The sequence below is a fragment of the Anomaloglossus baeobatrachus genome, chromosome 7 (assembly GCF_048569485.1).
Source record: "Anomaloglossus baeobatrachus isolate aAnoBae1 chromosome 7, aAnoBae1.hap1, whole genome shotgun sequence".
NCBI classification, from domain to species: Eukaryota; Metazoa; Chordata; class Amphibia; order Anura; family Aromobatidae; genus Anomaloglossus; species Anomaloglossus baeobatrachus.
In genome coordinates this window covers 167,784,373-167,811,082 of record NC_134359.1, presented here as the reverse complement: position 1 = coordinate 167,811,082, position 26,710 = coordinate 167,784,373, and the positions used below count along the sequence as shown (strand labels likewise).

Below are 26,710 nucleotides of genomic sequence, written 5' to 3'. Positions count from 1 at the left end.
CCAAAATCTAGACAGGTGGAATACATCCCAAATTTGGGTGCATAGCAATGTGGGGGTCAGCCACCAACCAATTCAATGAAGAAAAAACAAAAAAGCTAGCACTAAATGTGCACTACAGCACTAAAAAATTCCAACTGTACTTATTATAAATATGAGATTTTTGGCAAAAAATTGCAATTTCTTGAGCCACCCCGCCACTTCACGGCAAATCTCTGTTGGGGCACTCCTAACACTAAAATATTTTTATAAAATGTGCCAAACGGTCTCACATATGAAATAGTAGAAGATAATTAAAAACATTGTAGATTTGACATTAATAAACTTGCATTTTTGTCCTTTTTTTTGCTGTTTTTAATGTTTAGGCGTTGGAGCATCCACTGACTGTGATAGTTTAATCTTTTGTGGACCAAGTGCTGCTTCAGAACTTGAAACCAAAGGTGTGGTCAAACTTTTTGAACAAGTGAAATCCAACATGCTCATGTACCTTACAGTTCACAGCTATGGAAGACTTATTCTTCTTCCTTATGGATATAAAAAGAATCAATCTGCAAATCATAATGAAATGGTAAGTAACTTTGAAATGTAATGAATATAAATTAAAGAGTTGATCTAGCAACCTAAAATGTATTTTCGAAATGTATCTATATATCCTAACTACTTTTGTAATTAGCTTTATTTAGCTTTATTACACAATACTCTACACTTCTCTCTACCTTGCTAATACATGTGTTTTTTTTTCTGCATTTCCTGTGATATCATTTGAGAGAAGTCTCAATGGTGATGTCACAGGAGGCTGGGCCTGCGCTCACTTTCCTGCATCATCTATCACCTCTCAAGAGGCATCATTAGGGACAATGCTATACTGTGGTGTAGGTGAGTGCATCCCTGTGCTATTTAGTGATGAGTCAGCATGACTGGCACTGCTCATTACTCAATCAACCATTGGGGTGCTTAATTTAGTAACGAGCAGTGCCAAGTATCGCGCGGTGCTGGAGTGCGTTGTCTACAGTGAAGAAGCTTCAGTGATTGGAGCTGCTGGATTGAAGCCAGGGATTTCCCCAGCTAAGTGCAGGGACTTCTCACTCGGTTTCACTCTTCTAGAGCTAAAGAACATCCGGGTTAGTTCTCTCTCTCTCTCTCTTTCTTTCTCTCATTCTTTCTTTCTTTCTTTTTTTTCTTTCTCTCTCATTCTCTATTTCTCTCTCTCTTTCTCTTTCTCTCTTTCTCTCTCTCTCTTTCTCTCTCTCATTTTCTCTTTGTCTCTCTTTCTCTCTCTCTTTCTTTCTCTCTCTTTCTCTCTCTCTCTCTCTTTTACTAAATCTGACCTTATCAGCTCTGCTACATTTGAGTAAGATGGTCAGATGTAACAGAACAGAGATGACATACATCTGTGTTTGCTCTGCTATATCTGTGCTTCTTAAGCCAGCTTTACACCTTACAATTAGGTGTGCGATCTCGTATGCGATGTGACTCAAACAGGTGGCATATGCGATTTAATGAGATCGCACGTAGGTCGTTCATTTGCTGTCACACGTGTGTTAGTAGTCTATGTTAAATTGATCAATTTTGTGTGCGATCCTTTAGATCATGTGTTCTGTGACATTTGCATTGGGCACCCTTTTTTTTTTTATTTATTGACTTGCCAAGCGTGTGTAATGTGTAGGGATGCGTTTTTACTATGTCATCTGCCATTCAGCTCTGCTACATGGCCGCTAACAGCAGACACAGACAGCCATGTAGCAGAGCTAATGGCAGATGACAGCAAACACAGACAAAGCCGCACGATCAGAATGAACTTGGGTTAACTTCACCCGACTTCATTGTCATGCTGCGGCTCTGTCTGTGCCGCGTCCTGGTTAGCGGTCACCCGTGAAGGACTCACCGGTGACCGCTAAACTCCTGAGTAACTGAATTGAGCAGCCCTCTCTCATATACTCACCGATCCCCGATCACCGGCGCGGCGCTGCACGGTATTCACACTGCTCCGGCGGCTTTCACTATTTTGAAAAAGCCGGCCGCTCATTACACAATCTCGTATTCCCTGCTTTCCCGCCCACCGGCGCCTATGATTGGTTGCAGTGAGACACGCCTCCACGCTGAGTGACAGGTGTCTCACTGCACCCAATCACAGCAGCCGGTGGGCGTGTCTATACTGTGCAGTGAAATAAATAATTAAATAATTTAAAAAAACAGCATGCGGTCCCCCCCAATTTTAAAACCAGCCAGATAAAGCCATACGACTGAAGGCTGGTATTCTCAGGATGGGGAGCTCCACGTTATGGGGAGCCCCCCAGCCTAACAATATCAGCCTTCAGCCGCCCAGAATTGCCGCATACATTAGATGCGACAGTTCTGGGACTGTACCCGGCTCTTCCCGATTTGCCCTGGTGCTTTGGCAAATCGGGGTAATAAGGAGTTATTGGCAGCCCATAGCTGCCAATAAGTCTTAGATTAATCATGTCAGGCGTCTCCCCGAGATACCTTCCATGATTAATCTGTAAGTGACAGTAAATAAACACACACACCCGAAAAAATCCTTTATTAGAAATAAAAAACACAAACATATATCCTCGTTCACCACTTTAATAAGCCCGAAAAAGCCATCCATGTCCGGCGTAATCCAGGATGATCCAGCGTCGCTTCCAGCTCTGCTGCATGGAGGTGACCGGAGCTGCAGAATACACAGCCGTTCCTGTCACCTCCACGCAGCAACTGAAGACAGCCGCGCGATCAGCTGAGCTGTCACTGAGGTTACCCGTGGCCACCGCTGTATCAAGTGACAGCGGGTAACCTCAGTGACAGCTCAGCTGATCGCACGGCTGTCTTCAGTTGTTGCATGGAGGTGACAGGAGCGGCTGTGTATTCTGCAGCTCCGGTCACCTCCATGCAGCAGAGCTGGAAGCGACGCTGGATCATCCTGGATTACGCCGGACATGGAGGGCTTTTTCGGGCTTATTAAAGTGGTGAATGAGGATATATGTTTGTGTTTTTTATTTCTAATAAAGGATTTTTTCGGGTGTGTGTGTTTATTTACTGTCACTTACAGATTAATCATGGAAGGTATCTCGGGGAGACGCCTGACATGATTAATCTAGGACTTATTGGCAGCTATGGGCTGCCAATAACTCCTTATTACCCCGATTTGCCAAAGCACCAGGGCAAATCAGGAAGAGCCGGGTACAGTCCCAGAACTGTCGCATCTAATGTATGCGGCAATTCTGGGTGGCTGCAGGCTGATATTGTTAGGCTGGGGGGCTCCCCATAACGTGGAGCTCCCCATTCTGAGAATACCAGCCTTCAGCCGTATGGCTTTATCTGGCTGGTTTTAAAATTGGGGGGACCGCACACCGTTTTTTTTAATTATTTAATTATTTATTTCACTGCACAGTATAGACATGCCCACCGGCTGCTGTGATTGGGTGCAGTGAGACACCTGTCACTCAGCGTGGGGGCATGTCTCACTGCAACCAATCATAGGCGCCAGTGGGCGGGGAAAGCAGGGAATACGAGATTGTTTAATGAGCGGCCGGCTTTTTCAAAATAGTAAAAGACGCCGGAGCAGTGTGAATGCCGTGCAGCGCCGCGCCGGTGATCGGGTATCGGTGAGTATGAGAGAGGGGGTAAGACGGATAGACTGACATGGACAGAGAGAGAGGGACAGAGATAGTGACCGACTGACAGAGATTAGTGAATGACATACATTGTGAGGCGCTTCAGAATGCAGCTTTTTAGCTGCGCTCTGAAGCGGACCTTTTTTAAGCTGCGGTGCAGAGCGCACACCTGCGCACATAGCCTCAGACATCAAAATCGTATGAGGGATTTCACACGTTTCAATTGACTAGGTTCGTACAACAAAACGTCCAATGAATGAGGAATAAACGACGTGTATGCGATCACCGTATTTGCGTTCAATATTGATCGCACGTAGGTGTCACACGCAAATACGTCACGAACGATGCCGGATGTGCGTCACTCACAACTTGACCCCAACAACGGATTGAAAGATCTATTGAAGCGTGTAAAGCAGGCATTACTCAGATGTAGCAGAACTAAAATGGTCAGATGTAGCAGAGCAGAAACAGTCTGAGATGCTTCATTAGTCTTTGTTGTGCAACATCAGACTGTCTCACTCTGATGTAGCTAAAATGATCAGATGTAGCAGAGCAGAGATGGTTAAATATAGCCATAACCATCTCTGCCTTGCAGAGCAAAGACAGATGTACCATCTCACCCAGATATTGCAGAGACAGAGAATTGTTTTTCAGCAGTACTGAGTATTTCAGGAAATTAATGTTGAGATATTGTATTACGTCACAAGCTGGAAAGTATAGGTTCCACCCACAGCATAGAGTATTTCAGGGGTATACTAATCTTGTGGCTGGACACAGACTGAGTTAGGCTATGTGCACACGTTGCTTTTTTTTCAGCGCGGAAAAAAACGCACCCTCTGGCAGAGGGGAGAATTGTAAACAATGCTTTTTGAGAAAAAGGCATCGAAAACGCATGCGTTTTTCATGCGTTTTTCATGCGTTTTTTTAGGTGCGTTTTTTAAGACTTGTCAGTGTTAATAAAGTTGGTTGAACACAGACCTTTGGAAAAAAAAACCTGTGATGTCATTTCCTTCTCCACATTCTGTTTGGATAAATGGGAGGGCTTTGAATTTTGGAAAAGTTGAAATAAACTTTGCGCACCGAGCCCCTTAGGTACCTATACGTCAGAAAACCCCCACAAGTGACCCCATTTTGGAATCTGCACCCCTCAAGGATTTTATTCAGGAGGATATTAAACATTTTGAATCCACAGCTACTTCACCCAAAATGTTGCTGTAGCAACAATATTCTCACTTTTAGGCCCGTTTCACACGTCAGTGAAAAACACTGACGTTTTTCACTGGCGTGTAAAACACGCACATGTCCCTCCGTGTGCCGTGAATCACGGCACACATGGGTTGTCTAAGTGCAATCTGGGCTCCGTTCTCCGTGGCCCGTGATTGCACTTAGAGATTAACTCACCTGTGCCCGCTCCCGCTCTCCATGGTGCTGATCGCTCCCGCATTGCAGCATCCGGCTGGCGCTGACCCCCGCAGCAGCTGCTTTCGGGTCGGCTGTGTCGCACATCATGAATATGCGCGACAATAATGAGCCGGCTCAGAAGCAGCAGGGAGAACGGGCTGCAGAGGACATCGCTGGAGCCGGGTGAGTTAAAATGATTTTTATTTTAAAAGCACATTTTTTTCTGGCACGTGTTTCACGGACCACACCACTGCATGGTCCGTGGGACATCAGTGATGCCAGAAAAAAATGGACATGTCTCCGTGCGGCAATCACGCACACGCGGGTACGCCGCACGGAGACACGTGCAGTGAAAAATCACTGATGTGTGAGCAGACCCATTCATTATAATGGGTCTGCGTATGTCAGTGATTCTGGTACGTTTAAAAAAAAGCACAAATGTACCAGAATCACTGACGTGTGAAAGAGGCCTAAGGCTATGTGGCCATGATCCAGCGACACGGCGTCTAGTACACAGTGTCAGCCTTCCTGCAGCTGCCCATGCCCACGATTTGGGTTCAGGCTGCTGTGGAGCTCTATGCTACCTGCAGAGAACACTCTCGTCTCCGCAGCATAAATTGACATGCTGAGGCTCGGGAAGCTGCGCCACCGGTCAGTTTATGCTGCGGAGAAAAGAAGCACAGTGGGCATGGGATCTCCAAAAATCCTTCCACTGTGCTTCTACTGCACAACGCAGCGTTATGGACGCAGGGAAAACACTCAGCGCCCATAACGCTGCAAACCCTGATTGTGGGCACACAGCCTAAAAAGCATCAATGAATGAATGGATGTCAAATATATATAACGTCCCACCCCCGCCTGCATATTCTAAGCTGGCACCTTTAGTACCTTTCATGTGGCACTAAAGGGTGCCTAGCTTAGTATTTATCCAATAAAAAAAAAAAAATGAAAAAAATGGCGTGGGGTCCCCCCTATTTTTGATAGCCAGTCAGGGTAAAGCAGACAGCTGTAGCCTGCAAACCACAGCTGGCAGCTTCATCTTGGCTGGTGATCAATTTGGAGGGCTCCCCAGGCTTTTTTTTTTATTTATAAATAAAGAATTAAAAAAAAAATAACGTGGGGTCCCCCCAAATTAGATCACCAGCCAAGGTGAAGCTGACAGCTGGGGTCTGGTATTCTCAGGGTGGGAAGAGCCATGGTTATTGGACTCTTCCCAGCCTAAAAATAGCAGGCCGCAGCCGCCCCAGAAGTGGCGCATCCATTAGATGCGCCAATCCTGGCGCTTCGCCCCAACTCATCCCGCGCCCTGGTGCGTTGGCAAACGGGGTAATAAATGGGGTTGATACCAGATGTGTAATGTCACCTGGCATCAAGCCCAGCAATTAGTGATGTCACAGCGTCTATCAGATACCAGACATAACTAATTGACAGTTAACAAAAGCAAAAAAAAAATGACAAAAATTTTTTTATTACAAAAAACACTCCCCAAATCATTCCCTTGTTCTCCACTTTAATCAAAAAATTTGAAAAAAATGGGTCCGCAGAAATCCATATGGACGTCCCACGTCGCCTCTGGACCTTCTAGAATATGGGGGCACGTTCAGGGAACGTATCCCCCATTTTCTAGGAGGGCAGACCCTCCATTTGAGGAGAGTGGGTGCCAAAAATCTGCACCCACTCTCCCTGGGTCACAGCTGCAGAGTGCGAGCAGCCAGCACAGCTCACACTGAACAGTGCTGGCTGTCAGCTGCTCTGCACATGTGACCGGCCGGCGTCTGCTGTGAAGGAGGAGGGGGCCGCGGGGGATCAGCGCTGCGACCGGACAGGTGAGGGGGAATACCGGGGGAATAGGGGGAGACCGGGCAGGGCCTGGGGGGCATTTTTCTGTCGCATGTGTTATTGCACATGCGACAGAAATCATAGGAGCAGGGCGGCCGGTGCTCTACTGTGCGCGCGGCCATGTTGGATTTTCGGGAGGGGGGTCGGGGGTTGGGGCGGGCACTTTGGAGACACCGGGGGCTTTCCTGGACTTTGCCAGGAAGTGAGGTCAACAGGAAACCTCTTGACCTCACTTCCAGGTAAATGCCTGCGTTCTGGCGTGCCGACAAAGGCCGCGGACCGCAACAAAAAAGCAGCTCACTGCGGTGTAGCTGCGTTCTGTCCCGCATCATTGATTCAATGGGGGAGAGAATGCAGCCACACCGCACAAAAGAAGTGACGTGCTGCTTTTCTTTCCGCACCGATTTTTGGCATCCAAAACGCTGCGTTTAGAAACGCAGCATGTGCACTGATTTTTCGGCTTTCTCATACACTTTGCTGGGAAAGCTGAAAGCATGCAATTCGCCACTGAAACGCTGCGGTTCTAAACGCAGCGTTTCCGCGGTAAAAGACGCAACGTGTGCACACAGCCTTAGGCCTGCGCCACACGTCCGTGCCTCCGGTACGTGTTTGTCATTTTTTACACGTCCCGGCGGCACGGAGACACTTTAACCAATGCTACCCTATTGTAGCAGGCACACACACGTAAAACCACACGGAACGTGTGTCCGTGTGCGTTTGTACGTGTGTGCGATTTTCAAAGCGCTGACATGTCAGTGATTTCTCCGGCAGCACGGGTGTCACACGGCCCGCACCCGTACCACACGGGTGTAGTGTGGATGCGGTCCCGTGTGACACGCGCCGGAGAAAACACACATGTCAGTGAAAAAAAAACAAAACATTTACTCACCTTCTCCAGCCCTCCTGTCTCTGCCGCTGCTGCCTCTTGCTGCCGACCGCCGCTCATTAATCTCATAGAATATTCACTTCACTGCCTGGCAGCAGCAGCAGCGGGGAGACGGGAGGGCTGGAGACCGAGGATCAGCACCACGGACAGCAGCGCAGACATCAGGAAGGACCAGGTGAGTATAATAATTACTGATTCTACGTGTGATATCGCGGATAGCACACGTAGAACACACGTGTCACGCACGTACCAGAGACACGTACTTACCTGCACGCAACACGCAGGGAAAATACGTGTCTCGCGGCACGTGCGTGAATTTCACGTGAGTGTGGCAGAGGCCTTACACAGTAGAAGGAGCATTGTCTTCCTGCAGCGCAGAGCATTTCTAGAATCTACCTCTCCTCCTTCTCCCTCTTCTGAGACAAGCAAAATTGCTCAACTAGGCTACTGAGCACCTGAGCATTTTAGTGCTCACCCATTATTAATTCTAACATAAACCTATCAAATGCATACCATACATCTCATCCTTAGAAACATACTTAACAAGTTGTTTTATTGTTATGCTTATGCTATGTACAAACTTAAACCTATTGATATATTGTTACACCAGATGCTAGCTGCCAATAAAGCTGCTGCAAAAATGACAGAAAAACATGGTGAGGGTTACATAGTGGGATCATCATCTGTGATATTATGTAAGTACAATTATCACCTACTGTTACAATGAACTGTACTTCACATTGTCCATCATTTTGATCATTATATGTAGAGTGATGCATCATCTAGATCTCATTGATTTTTCTCACAGACAAAAAATTAATCATTTTCATTAGTGTTTTTGTTCAGATTTTCATCAGAGGTTGGTCAGATTGTCAGATTTTTACCTTCTGAGTTTCACCAGTCTTATGCGAAAAAAAATCATAAGGCTTCTGAAGTGTGGCTCCCTGGAGTCTCTGGTCGCCACAGGGTACTGCAGGTGTGGTATCCATCTCAGGTAAGTACTTCTGGAGCTCTTTGATCTTTGCTAGACCCGGGGCTTGGAGCAGGAGCTCAGCCCGAGTTCCTAACTGCTGAGGGGGACATCCTAGGAAAAGGACACTCTGTCTCTCTCCAAAAAACGGTGGTGGCCCCTTACTTGCTTGGAATTGACCACAGCCCACAACGGGAGAGACCAGCACTTGGGTGCAGCTTTAAATCAGCGAGTAAAAGAACCTGGAACTACATTTGCTGACTCAGACTCTGTTTAGTGATGTTGTCGTCCCGCGCTCCGGCACTTCCAAGGGACTGCCAACCCTCGTCATCCCACTCGGGGCCCGCTCCACCTGTAGTGAGTGATACCATCCCTGCTGCCATAACACCTGGCTGGCGAGGAATTCTGCAGCGGCGACTACTCCCTGGCCGCATACCACAGGTGGCGTCACAACAAACTCTCCCAATCACCCCGCTTTCCCTTCCTTTTACTGTATGCCCTGGAGCAATGGAACCAGGCAAGGCCACCCGTGACATCGCCTGACCCGACCATCAACAGCCCGGCAATGAGTAGGTTAACCACCTGCCCCGTGGGGCGCTACAGAAGCTTTTCTTATAAGTCAGTGAAAAATAGACAGCACACAGATTGCACATGGATCTCATCTGTGTTAAATAGTTTTTATTAAAGAAATGTCTTGACAAGTAATGAAAACAAAACAGAACGAACAATAACATTAAACACAATACTCATATATAGCAATATAATTAGACATTAACGTTGCAAGTGAGTAAACCGTCCTACCTAAAGGGATAAGGGATAAAGGGATAGGGTAGGGAGAAAGCGAAGGGAAGAAGGAAAGAGCACATTTATTGGGGAGAAGAGGAAAAGTAGAAAGGTGGGAAGACCGTGGGAAGAGATAAGAAACAGCGGCAAACTTTTTCAAGAACATCAAAATGTAAATCTAAGTATTTACTGTGGGTAAATGGACAAACTGACTATGGAGTATTCTGTTGATAAGAAAGCCAAGGGCTCCATTTTTTATGGTATGTAGCAAATAAGTTATTATAAGTTGCATGGAACTGTTCAAGTTTGTTATGTAGAGTAACTGTCAATCACCTCAGGGATTGTTAGAGTCTAAACCTGTCTCCAGTAAGTCGCAATTAGACTTTTTGCAACCACACATATGTGAATTATTAGTGGTCTAAATATTGGGTCGATCTGCTCCATGTCCAAGAATAAAACAGCCATTTGCGGTGTAAGATCAATAGAAATGTGAGTTACATGATTTATCAGTGCGGATATTAAAGGCCCTTTAATTTTGGGCAGCCCCAAAAGGTATGAAAGAGATTATTCATTATTATTTACCCAATTTTGGATTTGTCTTATTAGGTTTGTTTGGTAATAACTCATTATGCTCCGAAGACTATAGCCCCCCTTTTTTATGTTGAGTTAAAATATTTTTTTGCTACTCTAGGTTTTTTATGGTTCCAAACATAGTCATTTAGTAATTTATTAAGGTCGTAAATTATTTTGACGGGATAGTTAAAGGGATTACTCTAAAAATATATAATATTTTTGGGAGAATGACCATCTTAAAAGACAATCCTTCCAAGCCAAGTTACTTCACTCTTTATCATGTTGTTCATATCTTTCTGAACTTTTCCAACCAAGTTATCTAAGTTAGATTTAACTAAGGAGTGTAATTTTTTACTAAGGTAGATTCCCAAATATTCTAGTGACTCTCCTACCCATGTAAACAAGGTAAAACGCTTAATATTTCTAATAGTGAAATCTTTTAAGTTAAATTGTAATATTTTGGATTTTCCTGAATTTAATTTGTAGTAGGAAATTCTTGAAAATCTGTCTAATATGGCTTTTGTTTCTCTAATTGAGTTCCGAGGGACAGAGAGCGATAGAATAACGTCATCTGCAAATAATCTGATTTTATATTGGCGTTTATTTGTTAGAATGCCCTTTATTCTGCCATTACTTCTGATATGCTCGGCTAAGGGTTCCATTGCTTTGGCGAACAAAAGTGGAGAAAGAGAACAACCTTGCCTAGTTCCATTAGAAAAGGCAATACATTTGTAGAGATAGTTATACATGTGCATTTTTGCAGAAGGGTTAAGGCTGCTTTACACGAGTCGATCCATCGTGCGATTTATTTTGCAAAGTCTTTTTTTTTTTTTGTTTGTATCGCTGATAGGTAGTTGTCCATGTGTCACACGCTGAGTGTTGTCAAACGACCACAAAGCGCTCATCGATATATTGATTGGCCATGGCGGACGTCCAAAAGGCTTCACACATGTTTTCCTTTGGTCAATCTGTCTTTTGTATGGGCGTAATTAGGCAAACTATACACCCCTCCGTGACGTTGTCTGGATTGTTGCACGCCCTGAATTATTCTGACCTGCTCAATCCAGTTCTGCTAATGTGGTTGATTGGTTACATCCCATATATATAGTTTCTCTTCTGCGTCTGTCTTTGTTGCCTCGTGTGTCCTTAGCATCATTATTGTTTATTGTTTGTGGTCTGGTTAATGTCGATTTTGATCCAAAAAGGAAATATTGGCATATAACAACTTACCACAAAAAAGGGATAACAAGGAGTGAGGGCGGAAAATCCAGCGAACAAACAAACGTACGAAAAATTAGGAGTAATGCACTATAAAACACTGTGCATGACGCCAAGGCTGAATGTTCACACATCATGACTACAGCTCCGTATTTTATAACAGTAATAACCAATCAAAACGCATCTGCTACAACCAATCCGATTAGATTAGGCGTGATTATTTAAAACCGCAAATACGCCCTGAACGTTTAATGACGTCACAAATAACTACGAGGATGGCCGATTACACGGTGTCACACTTTGCAATGTGTCGTTCATTAAGACTAAACTGACCGATTTTATGGAATTAAACGATGAGTACACGATGGCCGAATTTCAAACGATTAAGCATCGGTTGGACTCGCAAGGAGCTGTCACATGAGGAGATGTCGTTACGAATGACGGAAGTGCGTCACAAAATCCGTGACCCCAACGATGCATCGCACAATAGATCGACTCGTGTAAAACAGCCTTTAGTGTAGACGTACATAATTGTCTTGATAATGTTTTCATTAAAGCCAAATTTAATTGGGGTTATTTCCAAATACTTCCAATTTATCCTATCAAATGCCTTTTCAGCATCTAAAGGCCACTTTAAATGCAGCGACATCGCTAATGAGATATCGCTGGGGTTACAGAATTTGTGACGCACATCCGGCTTCGTTAGTGATGTCGTTGCTTGTAACACCTACGAGCGAGTGTTAACGATCAGAAATACTCACCTAATCTTTGATCGTTGACACGTCGTTCATTTTCAAAAGATCGTTGCTCGTTCCGGACTCAGGTTGTTCGTCGTTCCTGAGGCAGTACACATTTCTACGTGTGACACCCCGGGAACGACGAACAGCAGCATTCCTGCATCCTCCAGCAATGAGGTGGGTGTATTGTTAATGCGGCTGGTCTCCACCCCTCCGCTTCTATTGGCGGGCCGCTGTGTGATGTTGCTGTGACGGCGCACGAACCTCCCCCTTAAAAAAGAGGTTGTTCACCGCCCACAGCGACGTCGCTAGGAAGGTAAGTACTTATTACGCGTCCTAGCGATATTGTGCGCCAATGGCAGCAATTTTCCCGTGATGCACAAACAACGGGGGCGGGTGCTTTCCCAAGTGATATCGCTAGCGATGTTGCTGCGTGTAAAGCAGACTTAAGGCCAATAATAGAGAGGTTGATTTTGTGATTCCCATATTAGATATCAAATTTAATGTTCTTCCGGGGCCGTCTGAGATGGATCTCATCTGGACCTTTCTGTCCTTCAAAATTGACTGTTCAAACCAACTACAGGTGCTGAATTCATCATGTTGTGACACCCCTGAACTAGTCAGAGTGTCACAGGGTACTGCACCCCCTTTCCCTTCTGCTGCAGGACTCAACCCCCCATGGTTCTGGGATCCTAACTTTTGGTATTGTTCAATCAGCATGCAAATCCTAGTCACACCTCACACCACACCCTCTCAGGCACACCAGTGGGCAGTCTAGCTGGAACAGGGCCACTCGCTTAGGGGTAAGGCAGACTGGTGGGAGGGGGGAAGTCAGAGAGAGGAAGTGGAGAGCAAAGCTTAGTCAGACGAGTAGTAGCTCTCAAAGAGTGAGGAGCTGGGAGTTTGAGCTCCCTGGGGACTTTTGGCTAGGTCACGGATGGTGGTCTGGGACCGAAGGAGTTGGAGACACGGTCTTAGGGTATTGGAGAAAGGTGCCAGGCTTAGTTTTGGAGAACAGGTGGCACTGGAGTACCTAGTAACCAAACTGGTACCGAGCACAGCGGGGTACTGGACCCTAGATCAGGGAGTAGCTTCACGCAACCTGATAATTAACCTGTGGAGGATAGTCTCTTTATGAACTTTCCCCAAGAGCTCAGAGATCGAAGGCATCAACACAACAAGGGGGATAGGGCTTTCCAGCTTATGCAGCCCACTGAAATCCCAAGTGTCAACCATCGAGAGCACAGCTTCACTACTTAACCATGGGGAGCGGGACCCCGACAGCTTCAAGCACAGAGGTCACAACGAACACTAAAATACAGTGCATGGAGGCAAGTTACAGATCATCAGCAATACCAAAGGGAGCAGACTCCCGACGAACTCCCATGAAGTGGCAGTGGCACCCAGAGACTTGGTTTACCTTTTTGTCGGAGTCGCTTTGTGGCCGCTTCCAATCTGCACCACGCTCCCCTACACAAACTCCACCATCCAGAGTCCCGGGGTCTCCCCTACCCGTGGAGGGAATGTCATCTGGTTGCCCCACTCCATCTCCCCCAGGTACTCCCATCAGCAGCGGTGGTACTCTCCTTACCGCGAACCACGGGTGGTGTCAAGAACACTTATCCCCTGTAAATACCCCCTTTGCATTTGAAGTGGCCGTGAGCCCCCGGGTCCAGAGACCCTCGAGCCACAGCAACCCCCGGATCCGAGTGGTTCGACTGGTGCAGGGGCGGCACAATGGCATGACCAAACATTTACATACACTTTCCATCTGCTTGTTTTACCTCTATTTCCACCCTTCTCTGGCTCTATGAAGCTAAAGTTGTCAAAGAATACTAGAGGGTGGTAATAGAGGGAAAACAAGCAGATAGGATGGTGTATTAAAAGGATTAGCCCCGCCATGATGCACAAGCACCTCCAGTTAATTTGAACAGTCATTCTATACTGGCAGAGGCCCTTTAAAGAGGACAGGATGCCACCACTGATTCCTAACTGGAGTTAGAGCTTTGGTGCTGTGCACAGATGCAGTACACCTCTACATAAATCAGGAGCATCTGACTCCAATATCCCCCTTGATCAAGACCTGCATGAACTTTGCTTGCCTTGATTAGTGATGAGCAAACCCGTGGATATAACATGACCCCAAACTTGACCCTGAAAAAAGAGCCCTATACAAATTAATGGGGAGCCCAAGTTTGGGGCTGTAAAATATTCCTAAATGTATAATATACCTAAATGGGGATAAGAGCACGCCAATTGCTCTGCAAAATGTGGATAGGTAAATGACTTAAAGGACTTCTGTCACAATAGCAATTATGGTTATATAGCAAGTAAATGAAGAAACTAAAAATTTTAACAGTCACCACACATCGATGGATTTCACAGATTCTCCATAGACAAACAATTTTAAAAAGACCTCTTCCATCTCCGCACAGCAATTCTGGAAGCCCATCTCAGTTCTTTAGTCTGGCTCGTATGCCAAGCTTGCCTGTTGATTGTGCGAGTTTTGGTATGCATGAGGGGCGTGGCCGAATCGAGAGCTGCAGAGATTGTGGTGTTATATAATGTGGCAACAGATTCTGCGTCGTGTAAGGAACCAATGTCTACGAGAAAAGAGAAGGGACTGAGAAAGTAAGTGTAAATCAAGGTGTTTGAGATTTTTGCGAGAGTGCAAAAGTTTGTGGAGGGAGGGTTGTGTATTTGGAGAACAGAGAGAAGAAAATGCGAGTAGGTTGTGGTCAGACAGTGGGAGAGGTGAGTTAGAATGGTTAGATAGGGAACAGAGGCGAATGAAGATGAGGTGCAGTGTGTTGCCATCTTTGTGAGTAGCTGCAGAGGACCATTGGGTGAGGCCGAAGGAGGAAGTAAGTGTTGAAAGTTTAGGGACAAATGAGTGAGAGGTGTCAATGGAGATGTTGAAACCACCGATGATGATAGTGGGGATGTCGGTGGAAAGCAAAAAGAAGTAGCCAGGTGGTGAAATGGTCAAATAAAGTGGTGGCAGGCCTTGGGAGGCAGTAAATGACAGCAAGTTGGAGGATGGAGGGGAGTAAATGCGAACGGAGTGCACCTTAAAAGAGGGGAGAGTAACGGAGGGTAGCAGTGGAATTGGGGTGAAGGAGCAGTTATCAGACAGGAGAAAACCAACTCCTCCACAGTGCATGTGACTGCGTGTGAGAGAGATCGAAACCATCATAAGAAAGTGTAGCAGGAGAGGCTGTGTCATAGGGGGTGAGCCAGGTTTCAGTGATACCGAGGAAGGAGAGTTTCTTAGAGATGAAAATGTCATGGATGTAGGAAATTATTGCAGACAAAGCGAGTGTTCCACAGGGCTCCTGTTAGAGGACCTGAAAAAGCAGGAGCTGAGAGAATGGGTATAAGGTTAGAAGGGTCTCGAAAATTTGTGATAGATTGTGGATTAGGGTTGGAAGTGACAATGGGAATGTGGTGAGTGTGAAGCCCCTGACCTAATCAGGGTGTCACAGGGAACTGCACTCCTTTCACTTTTAGTGCAGAACTCACCCTCCATGGTTCTGGGATCCTAACTATTGGTATTGCATCCATCAGCATTCAAATCCTAGCAACACCTCACACCACACCCTGTCAGGCACACCAGTGGGTGGTCTAGCTGGAAAAGGGCCACCCGCCTAAGGGTCAGGGCAGACTGGTGGGAGGGACATAGTTGAGAGGTAGCCCTCAGAGAGTGAGGAGCTGGGGGAGTTTTACCTCCCTGGGAGACTTTGGCTAGGTCGCAGAAGGTGGTCTGGTACCGGAGGAGTCGGAGACCCGGTATTGGAGAAGTGTGCCCAGACTTAGTTTTGGAGAACGGTCGACACTGTGAAATCTAGTAACCGGACTGGTACCGAGCACGGCGGGGTATTGGACCCTAGATCAGGGAGTAGCTTCACTCAACCTGATAATTAACCTGTGGAGGATAGTATCTTTATGAGCTTTCCCCAAGAGCTCAGAAATCGAAGGCACCAACACAACGAGGGGGATAGGGCTTTCCAGCTTATGCGACCCACTGAAATTCCAAGTGTCAGACATTGAGAGCACAGCTCCTCTATTTAATTATAGGGAGCGGGACCCCGACAGCTTCAGGCCAAGGGGTCACTCAGAAAAATCTAAACACAGTGCATGGAGGCAGGTCCAGAACCATCAGCAATACCAACGGGGACGGATTCCCAGACGAGTTCCCCAGAGTGGCAGTGGCACCCAGAGACTTGGTTTACTCCTGTGTCAGAGTCTGCTTATTGGTCGCACCAACATTCACATGGCCTGAGTGAGTACGCTGCTCTCCCCTGAGTCTGCCTGCCTGACCTGCACCACGCTCCCCTACACCTCCACCATCCAGAGTCCCGGGCCTCCCTTACCCGTGGAGGGAACGTCATCTGGCTGCCTCTCTCCATCTCCCCCGGGTACTCCCATCGGCAGCGACGGTACTCCCCTTACCGCAAACCATGGGTGGCGTCACAAACACTAATCCCCTGTAATTAGTCACCCTTTTATTTTAGAGTGGCCGTAAGCCCCGGGTCTGAAGACCCTCGAGATACAGCAACCCCGGATCTGAGCAGTCCGACTGCTGCACGGGTGGTACACCTCGAAAACTTTGGCATCACGAACAGGATTTGGACTGGACCCACTAACCTGGGTGACGTGCGCCTTGAAAAATCCAGGCTGCGGTGTCAAAATTCAGTTCCCGCCATTTTCCGCCATTTTTGGCGCCTAAACGCCATCCTCTCGACCAAAAGAGTGCAAAGCTGAAGTGTGCCGCCCCCGTGCCAGCAGCCAGGCTGCTCGTAACTGGATCCGCAGTGTGGCTAGAGGGATTCTACCGGACCTTCAAATAAAAGGGGACGTATTTGTACGGGATTTGCCGTAAAATGTCTGCGACGCCACCCACGGTGTGTGGTAAAGTGTGGCACCACCGCTGCTGTTGTGGGACTCCCAGGGTCGATAGGATGGCAGCTGGATGTTAACACCTCCGTGGGTAGGGATGGTTGCTCCAGGGCCCAGTGTCTCGTTGCTGGGGATAGTGACTGCAGGGGCCGGTGCGCCCGGTCAGATTGGGGGATGTTAGGTTACTCACGGTTGAATAAATCACACAAGTCCTGTGGTAAACCAAGGTGCTGGTGGCCAGCCGCTGTGGTCGAGTGTATCTGGTCCCACACCTGGGCTGAAGTTCTGTGTCACTTTCCTCTGCACTCTGTGTTTGGTGTGTTGGACTTACCGGTGTGAAACACGGGAGTCCGCTCCTGGTCCTTTCGTTGGGAGCCTTGCCCGCTGACGCTGACCCTTGGGATCTACCGGGCCCTGGCGGATGCCCTATTCCTTTTGGTGGGTGGTTGTCTGCTTTTGGGACTTTGGTTGGGACCTATAATCCTGCCCTCAATTGGTTAATTAGCTAGGCCGTTGGTTCCGGTCCTGGCTTCAGGGTCCAAGTACCCCCTCTGTGCACGGTTTCCGGGTCGGTTCTCCGGTGTCGGTACCGGCGGGCTCCAACCCTGCCCTGGTCCACCTCGGATCTCTGGCAGCTGTCTTCCCGTTTCCTGACAGACATGGACCACCATCTGCCACCTAGCCAGTACGCCGGGGCTCCAACCCCGACACCTTTCCTTTCTGACTCCGACTTCACTTTCTCCTCTCCTTCTACTCCACTCCACTCCAAACTTCAACTTCAACTCTTTTCCCTCCCCGGGTTCTCCAGACCCCTAGGTGGGCGTTCTCCATCCACCTGGTCCCGCCCACTGGTGTGCCTTTCCTACCCTGGGGGGGTGACTAGGGTTTCTGGTCGGCTGTGTGTAACCCTGTGTGGGATGGTGTTATGCGGGGACCTATTTATATGACTACCTGGTTTTGCCAGGGCATCACAGAAGCTCCACCCCTCGTCCAGAGAGCGGAGTCAGAAGCTGGAGAGCTGGCTGCTGAAAACCAAGGGGGCGTAACTGGATGTAAAAGCGGAAGTGGACCAGGAACGCCAGGACTCTGCCCATAAAGTTCCTGGGACCCGCAGAGACAAGATGGCGGCAGCAAAGGACAGGTCACCGGAGCATGCTGCTCCTGGGACTGCGACCTGGATAGAAGAAGAGACCGAGCAGCTCTGCAGGAGGATGCGGAGGCAGCTCCTCTACAAACTGAAGCATTTGAGAGAGGAAAGCAGGAGCCTGGCTGTGGCGATATGGGCCCGTGAGATGGAGACCCCGCACATGGAGCGGGTAAGCAGCTACCCAGTCCCCGTTGACCCGGCCTACCCAGCCACGGGATCCGGTCTGCCCACGGCCACCGCAATCTCCCAGCTACTTTCACCCTCGGCGGATGTCGAGCCGCTGCCCCCAACATCGGCAGCAGAATCTCTAGCCCCAGTAGAAAGCAAGCAGGCTGCAACGCCTCCGGCCTCACCACCGGCCAGACGAGACCAGGCTGCAACGTTTCCAGTCCCATCATCGGCCTAACCAGACCCGGCCGCATCACTGGGCCTCGGTATGGAGCACCCAGACTCTGCTATCCCGGCTGCAGAACAGCCGGTTCCTTTATCTACCACAGCGGAGGCGGAGCCTGTCGAGATGCTGGTTCCACCGCCGCGCAGTCTCCCGGTAGCCGCTGAGGCTGCAGGAGTCTATCTACAGCCAGTTCCCATGGAGGAGCAGGAGCCTGACACTAGCGCCCCCTATTGGGAAAGACATCAGCAACGGCTGCACACCGAGATTGCCACTAGAGTGCGGCACCAGCAGGAGATCGTCGCTCGCACCAACTGAGAAAAGGATCACTTGAGGAAAGCCACCTTTCGGGTCAGAGGGCTGCGGACCATGGCCTGGTTGAGCGCTTTGACATCATTAAGGGGTGGGGTTTATTGCGGAGCCGGTCCTCACTGCTGGGGTGTTTATCTCCAGGAGGGATGTGGCCGAACACCTTCCAAAGGGACACCCGGACCGGAACCTGACACCAGGTGACATGGTCTCATATTGCCGGCAGTGTGGGGTACGCCCTGGAGGTTAAGAAGCATGTGATGATGGGCAACCAGGTCATGCCAGCTCCCGTCACTGCCCCCGAATACCATAGAGAATGATGGTAGCGGAACCCGGCTATCTTAAAGTTTAAAAGTTATGTTATATGTCAGTGTCAAAAGTTGAAAAATTCCAATTACCCGAGTGCTTAACCTGATTTAGAAGTTCATAATGTTTGCACCCAGTGCATGGACCCTGTTTTGTTCCTTAGTATGAAATATGGACCATGGCTCCAGGACTGGCAGCAGCCAGCACGAACTTGTGCTTATCGTATATAGTTGCGCCCCATACGCCTACCAGAGTCGTCTTTTTACATCTCCAGGACTTCAACACTGTCACCACGGACTGAGAAGGTGCCTGGAAAAGGGGTGTCCACCAGGATTAGAGGTGGCATCAAGGATCCAGGTTGTTTGGGTGGTGGGTTGAAGGGAGAGGTACAATGGGAAAGGTCCGGAGACCCTTGAGCTACAGCAACCCCGGATCCGAGCAGTCCGACTGCTGCAGGGGCGGTACATGAGGAGGGCCAGGATTTGGCGAGATATCACCAGAAATGAGAAGGAACAGAGAGAGTGTTAGTAGGTGGAAGCAGGAAGTTATGAGGTGGCTGTGTGTATCTAGAGACACAGGGTTTTATGTGAAGGATCAGATTTGAGGAAGAAGTGAGATGGGTGAGGAGGATGGTGGGAGAGATAAATAGTTCATTACTGGGTTTAGGGATCAGAGGGGTAAGTTAGAAATGAAATATTATAGGGGTGAAAGTGAAAAGAAACACAAAAATTGTTCACAGAGTCTATTGGCCCTGTCACACACAGAGATAAATCTATGGCTGCAGTGAAATTGTGGACATTCAGTGCCAGGTTTGTGGCTGTCTACAAATGGGACAATATGTCCGTGATTTCACTGCAACCACAGATCTGCCAAAGATTTATCTTTGTGTTTGACGGGCCTTATGTATCTAGTTATCTTCAGGTCTCTTCTGGTCCAATTCAGGTCTAATTCATTGCAGAATTCTTAAATGATGCATACTAAAAATCTAAAGCAGACTTAAGGGCCACAATACACTGCGTGCAGAATTATTAGGCAAATTAGTATTTTGATCACACGATAACTTTTAAGCGGGCTTTACACGCTACGACATCGCTAATGCGGAGTCGTTGGGGTCACGGAATTCGTGACGCACATCCGGCCGCATTAGCGATGCCGTTGCGTGTGACACCGATAAGCAATTTTGCATCGTTGCAAAAACGTGCAAAATCGCTAATCGGCGACACGGGGGTCCATTCTCAAATCTCGTTACTGCAGCAGTAACGAGGTTGTTCCTCGTTCCTGCGGCAGCACACATCGCTGCGTGTGACGCCGCAGGAACGAGGAAGCTCCCCTTACCTGCCTCCCGGCCGCTATGCGGAAGGAAGGAGGTGGGCGGGATGTTACGTCCCGCTCATCTCCGCCCCTCCGCTGCTATTGGGCGGCGGTTCAGTGACGTTTCAGTGACGTCGCTGTGACGCCGTACGGACCGCCCCCTTAGAAAGGAGGCGGTTCGCCGGTCACAGCGACGTCGCCGGACAGGTGATTATGTGTGACGGCTCTGGGCGAAGTTGTGCGGCACGGGCAGCGATATGCCCGTGTCGTGCAACAGATGGGGGCGGGTACCCACACTAGCGATATCGGGACCGATATCGCAGTATGTAAAGTAGCCTTTAGACATGTTGTCCTACTCCAAGCTGTATAGGCTTGAGAGCCAACTACCAATTAAGTAAATAAGGTGATGTGCATCTCTGTAATGAGGAGGGGTGTGGTGTAATGACATCAACACCCTATATAAGGGGTGCATACTTATTAGGCAACTTCCTTTCTTTTAGCAAAATGGGTAAGAAGAGAGATTTGACGGGCTCTGAAAAGTCCAAAATTGCGAAATGTCTTGCAGAGGGATGCAGCAGTCTTGAAATTGCCAAACTTTTGAAGCGTGATCACCAAACAATCAAGCGTTTCATGGCAAATAGCCAATAGGGTCACAAGAAGCATGTTGGGCAAAAAATGCGCAAAATAACTGCCCATGAATTGAGAAAAATCAAGCGTGAATCTGCCAAGATGCCATTTGCCACCTGTTTGGCCATATTTCAGAGCTGCAACGTTACTGGAGTATCAAAAAGCACAAGGTGTGCCATACTCAGGGACATGGCCAATGTAAGGAAGGCTGAAAAACGACCACCTTTGAACAAGAAACATGAGATAAAACATCAAGATTTGGCCAAGAAATATCTTAAGAATGATTTTTCAAAGGTTTTATGGACTGATGAAATGAGAGTGACTCTTGATGGGCCAGATAGATGGGCTAGAGGCTGATCAGTAAAGGGCAGATAGCTCCACTCCGACTCAGACGCCTGCAAGGTGGAGGTGGGGTATTGGTATGGGCTGGCATCATGAAAGATGAATTTGTGGGACCTTTTCGGGTTGAGGATGGAGTGAAGTTCAACTCCCAGACCTACTGCCAGTTTCTGGAAGACAACTTCTTCAAGCAGTGGTACTGGAAGAAGTCGGTATCTTTAAAAAAAAACATGATTTTCATGCAGGACAATGCTCCATCACATGCATCCAACTACTCCACAGCGTGGCTGGCCAGTAAAGGTCTAAAAGATGAAAAAATAATGACATGGCCCCCTTGTTCACCTGATCTGAACCCCATAGAGAACCTGTGGTCCCTCATAAAATGTAAGATCTACAGGGAGGGAAAACAGTACACCTCTCGGAACAGTGTCAGGGAGGCTGTGGTGGCTGCTGCACGCAATGTTGATCGTAAGCAGATCAAGCAACTGACAGAATCTATGGATGGTAGGCTGTCATATAAAAAGGTGGCTATATTGGTCACAATTTTGGGGGGGTTTTGTTTTTGCATGTCAGAAATGTTTATTTCTAAATTTTGTGCAGTTCTATTGGTTTACCTTGTGAAAATAAACAAGTGAGATGGGAATATATTTGGTTTTTATTAAGTTGCCGATTAAGTCTGCACTGTAAGGCGGGCTTTGCACGCTGTGACATCAGTAACAATGTGTTACCGATGCTGCAGCGATAGTCCCGCCCCCGTCGCACGTTCGATATATAGTGAAAGTTGCCGTAGCGATTATTATCGCTACGGCAGCTTTACACGCACATACCTGCCGTGCGACGTCCCTCTGGCCGGCGACCCGCCTCCTTCCTTAGGGGGCGGGTCGTGCGGCGTCACAGTGACGTCACACGGCAGGCGGCCAATTGAAGCGGAGGGGCGGAGATGAGCAGGATGTAAACATCCCGCCCACCTCCGTCCTTCTCATAGCAGCCGGCGGCAGGTAAGGTGAAGTTCCTCGCTCCTGCGGCTTCATACACAGCGATGTGCGCTGCCGCAGGAGCGAGGAACAACATCGCACCTGTCGCTGCACCGGCATTATGGAAATGTCGGAGGCTGCAGCGATGATACGATAACGACGCTTTTGCGCTCGTTCATCGTATCAAAAAGGATTTGCACGTTGCGATATCGACTGCGACGTCGGATGTGCGTCACTTTCGATTTGACCCCACCGACATCGCACGTGCAATGTCGCAACATGCAAAGCCCGCCTAATAGTTACCTGCACAAACAAATATCCTCCTGAGATAGCAAAATCTAAACAAAAAAACCACCTCAACTTCCAAAAATATTAAGCTTTGATATTTATGAGTCTTTTAGGTTGATTGAGAACATAGTTGTTGACCAATAATAAAAAAAAATCAGCTAAAATACAACTTGCCTAATAATTCTGCACCCAGTGTGTATATACACACAAGTGCAATTAGCTGTGAAGGGGAGGGGTCGTAACTTATATATATCACTCAAATCAAAGCTGACACCAAATGTGTGATCCTATAGGCAGATTAAACAAGGGGGTCATAAAGTAAGTAGGGTGGAGTGGCACATGCAAGAGAGAGAAGGGCGATCAGTTCATGGGAAAGTAGGGTGGTTGTTCAAACTTACCTGAATGATGCAGACTAAAGCCTGCATTCCCAGTTCACCCACACAGTTAAGATTGCAAGATTTCCCCCACAAAGCCACAAGTTTAACAAATTTTTTCTACGTAGTCTGTATTCCCGGTTCACCCACACAGTCAAGGTAGGCAAAGTTGCCCCAAAGAGGAACAATTTTAAATTGGCCCATACAGAGTCTGTCCACAGCTTAAGCTCAGTGGGGAATTTCAACTCCAAACAGCTGAGTCTCAGTATAGCCTTCTATTGTTTTCCCCTGGCTGTGCTGAGTTGAGTGAGGTTGGTTATGCAGGTGTTACACTGATCGGATGAGGAGGAGGTAGACAAAGTGGAGTAGTAGTGGGAGGAAACACGGACAGAGAAATGTTCACTAACGGAGGTACGACATACACTAAAAATTTTTTGGCCTAAAGCGCAGTCCACATTACATTATACCCTGCAAAACATTTTTCACATTTCACCATCACAACCAAAATTGGAAGGGCACCCTCACAGAACAACATTTTTTTTTTGTTAAAAAAAGCCCTGTTTTACAAGTTCCCCCTACAGAGCCTAACTTTTAGCTCTTGTTACATACAGTATAACTGTTGCAGTTAAAAAGCCCATAGTTGGACTTGTGATCTAGCTGGCAGTCCTCCAGCTAGACTTTCTACTGCCAGTCCCAGCCATTTAGACTTGAAGCGGCTCACTCATGTTTCTCAGTGTCTATCCCATTAATCTGAAGCATTTATTTTGAAAAAAATATTGTTCAAAGCAGGCAGACTTAAAACATTATCATAGTTTACCCACAGAGCAACAAGTTTAACAAGTAATGTCATCTTTATAGCCTGTATTCAAAGTTCACCTACACAGCCAAGATTGCCAAAGTTCTCCTCACAGACTACTGAATTGTTAAAAAAAATGCCCTGGAACAGCCAGGTTTACCCGGATGAGCCTCTCAACCAGGGTTAGACTGGCCCATTGAAGAACCAGAGGATCCTCTGGTGGGCCGAAGCATTGGAAATTGCTGGCAGGGCCACGATCAGAGCAGTAGCCCTTAGTGATTAGGCCTGGTGAAGAGGGGGGCCCGACTGGGTTACTTACCTCCCTTTATTAAGCCCTGGGCCAGGCCCTGCCCTTCACCGGGCCCCAGTCACAGCTGCAGTACACATGGCTAATTTGCATGTGATGAGCTTCAAATGTCTCACATGCCAATTAGCCATGTGGTGGCACCAGGGTCAGTGGGGAAGAAAAGAGTGTGAGTGCATCATCCCACGGACCAGCGAGCAGCAGCGTGATGAGGTAATCAAGATGTGACCTCATCACATTGCTGCAGGCAACGCAGAGCTGTGTGTTCGTGGACACGATCCTGAACACAAGCTTTACTGGGAAGCTCGTGTCACAGTTCAGGTTCAGTGGCTGTAAAAGAAAAAAGCACATTATTAAAAAAAACATTATGATCATACTTCCAGGTCCCGCAATGTGTCCTGCAGGCTCTGTTTCCCAGCCACTTCTGCTTCCGCGTCCGATCATTGCTGTGCCCCCAGTAAGCACCACTAACTAAAGGAACTTCCATGACGTCATAGCCATGTGACCAGTCTAGTGTGAATGTTGTACAGACATTTGCTTACAGACTAGTCATATGGCTATGACGTTATCAAAGGTCCTGTTAACTGAACTTTGACTGTCACTGTGCATCGCCATCACCTATGTGTGTGTGTCGCATTGCCATCACCTGGTACGGCCACAAACTCTCTTCACAGGAGTGGTCGGCTACATGTATTTCCATACAACTGAGGTGCTCGTGTCCGGAGAGTGTCAGTCCGTGTCGGGTTTTTCCAATGCGAGATTGCATGAGTCATACGCAAGTAGAACTCCGGCCTGAGTGTCTGCGTGCTTCTCACTCTGCATAGACGCTTGGCTGTGCAGAATGATAAAGCAGAGCTGACAATGCTCTCTGTGCTTCTCATTCTGTATAGACACTATCTGTGCAGAGTGATGAAGGAGAGCGAACATTGCTCTCTCTGCTTTTCACTCTGTATAGACGCTGTCTTTCCAGAGTGATGAAGCAAAGCAGCCAATGCTCTCTCTGCGTCTCACTCTGTATAGATGCTGACTGTACACAATGATGAAGCAGAGCTGACATTGCTCTACCTGTGGACTACGTTGGACTGAGGATTTTTTTTATAATAAAGATGGAGTCTCCAAATTTTTTTTTGTTTTATTTCTAATAAAAAAATAAATTCTCTGTGTTGTGTTTTTTTTTTTTTTACTGTTTACTAGAAATTCATTGTGGCCATTTCTAATTTGGTGTGACACCATGAATTTTGGGCTTAGTACCAGCTGAGAATACAAAGCTGGTATTAACCCCTTTATTACCAAGCGTGCCACCACCATCAAGGCTGCTGGACGAGCTGGATAAAGCGCATGGAAATGGCGCTAAAAAACAATGCGCCATGTCAGCTCTGTTTCATCACTCTGTACAGACAGCGTCTCTAACAGATTGAGAAGCATAGAGAGCCATGTCTGCTGTGCTTCATCACTCTGTACAGAGTGAGAAGTAGGCTGATAGTGAGGATATGATTCCACTTGCGTCCCTCACTGCATCACCCCGTACGGCCTGATGCTCTCAGGACAGGAGTGCCTCAGCTGCATGAAAATACATGCAGCCGACCCACTCCTGTCGGGAGGGGGTGCATCGTGTCGGGTGATATGATGCGACACTCGCACAGTGACAGTCAAAGTTCAGTTAACAGGACCTTCGATGAAGTCATAGAAATGTGACCAGTCTGTAAGCCAGTGTCTGTACAACATTCACACCAGACTGGTCACATGGGTATGATGTCATGGAAGGTCCTTTAGTCAGTGCTGCTTACCGGGGGGCACAGCAATAATTGGACGTGGAATCAGAAGTGGCCAGTAGACAGAGTCTGCAAGACACGTCCCGGGACCTGTAAGTATAATGAAAATGTTTATTATTAACTATATTCTTTATTTTACAGCCACCCACCCCAACCTATAACTGTAAAGCTTGAGTTTGGTGTTCGGACGCAAGTTCGTGTTATCTCAGAACCCGAACTCAATCTTTACAAAACGTTCGGGCAAGGCTCCCAATCCCGAACATTGAGGTGGTTTGTCCATCACTAATCCCCTCCCGCTGTATCACCCCTGACTGACTTTGTTTTACTTCCCCCACCACTAACATAATGAGGTTTTTCATAAAAAGTTATGATCCTATAGCTGACAGAGAGATTTCCGTAAAGTGTATGGGGGATGTGAGGGAAGGCTCTCTTTTGATATCATTCCAAAGTCACACATACTAATAATAGGGCCTCCACCACTTTTAGTACATGTAGTATGCATATTCACATAATGTATTTGCTGAAAAATTTCTGCAATGGAAATCCCACAGCAAATTAACAGCAGTAATATCCATGCAAATATTGAGCAGATATTGCTGCATTTACTAGTAAGCAAATGGTTTATTCACCTTTACCTTTACTTTATCTTTGTGTTGCAAAGAATGAAGTCAGTGGTGAATACCTGCAGAATAATTGACACATTGTTTATGTCAAAACTGTAGCGCCAGTCAATTTGTTTAGTAGTAAATACGCATAAGGGGACATTTATCATTGAGTCTTCACCAAAATGTGGATGCCAGCTTTTTCTATAACATTAATGCACCACTACAGCATTTTGGGCTTTGTTGATCACTG

The 26,710-nt window shown here is 47.4% G+C and overlaps 1 protein-coding gene across 2 annotated transcripts in view; it reads left to right on the top strand.

Annotated features, from left to right (window-relative positions):
- The window catches only part of LOC142245236 (carboxypeptidase O-like), a 992,459-nt gene that overhangs the window by 909,393 nt on the left and 56,356 nt on the right, over window positions 1-26,710 (top strand). For both annotated transcript variants that reach the window (XM_075317796.1, XM_075317797.1), the window contains 2 exons: window positions 363-565; window positions 8,348-8,432. In XM_075317796.1, the coding sequence (XP_075173911.1) occupies window positions 363-565; window positions 8,348-8,432 (288 nt within the window). The remainder of the gene's footprint in view (window positions 1-362; window positions 566-8,347; window positions 8,433-26,710) is intronic.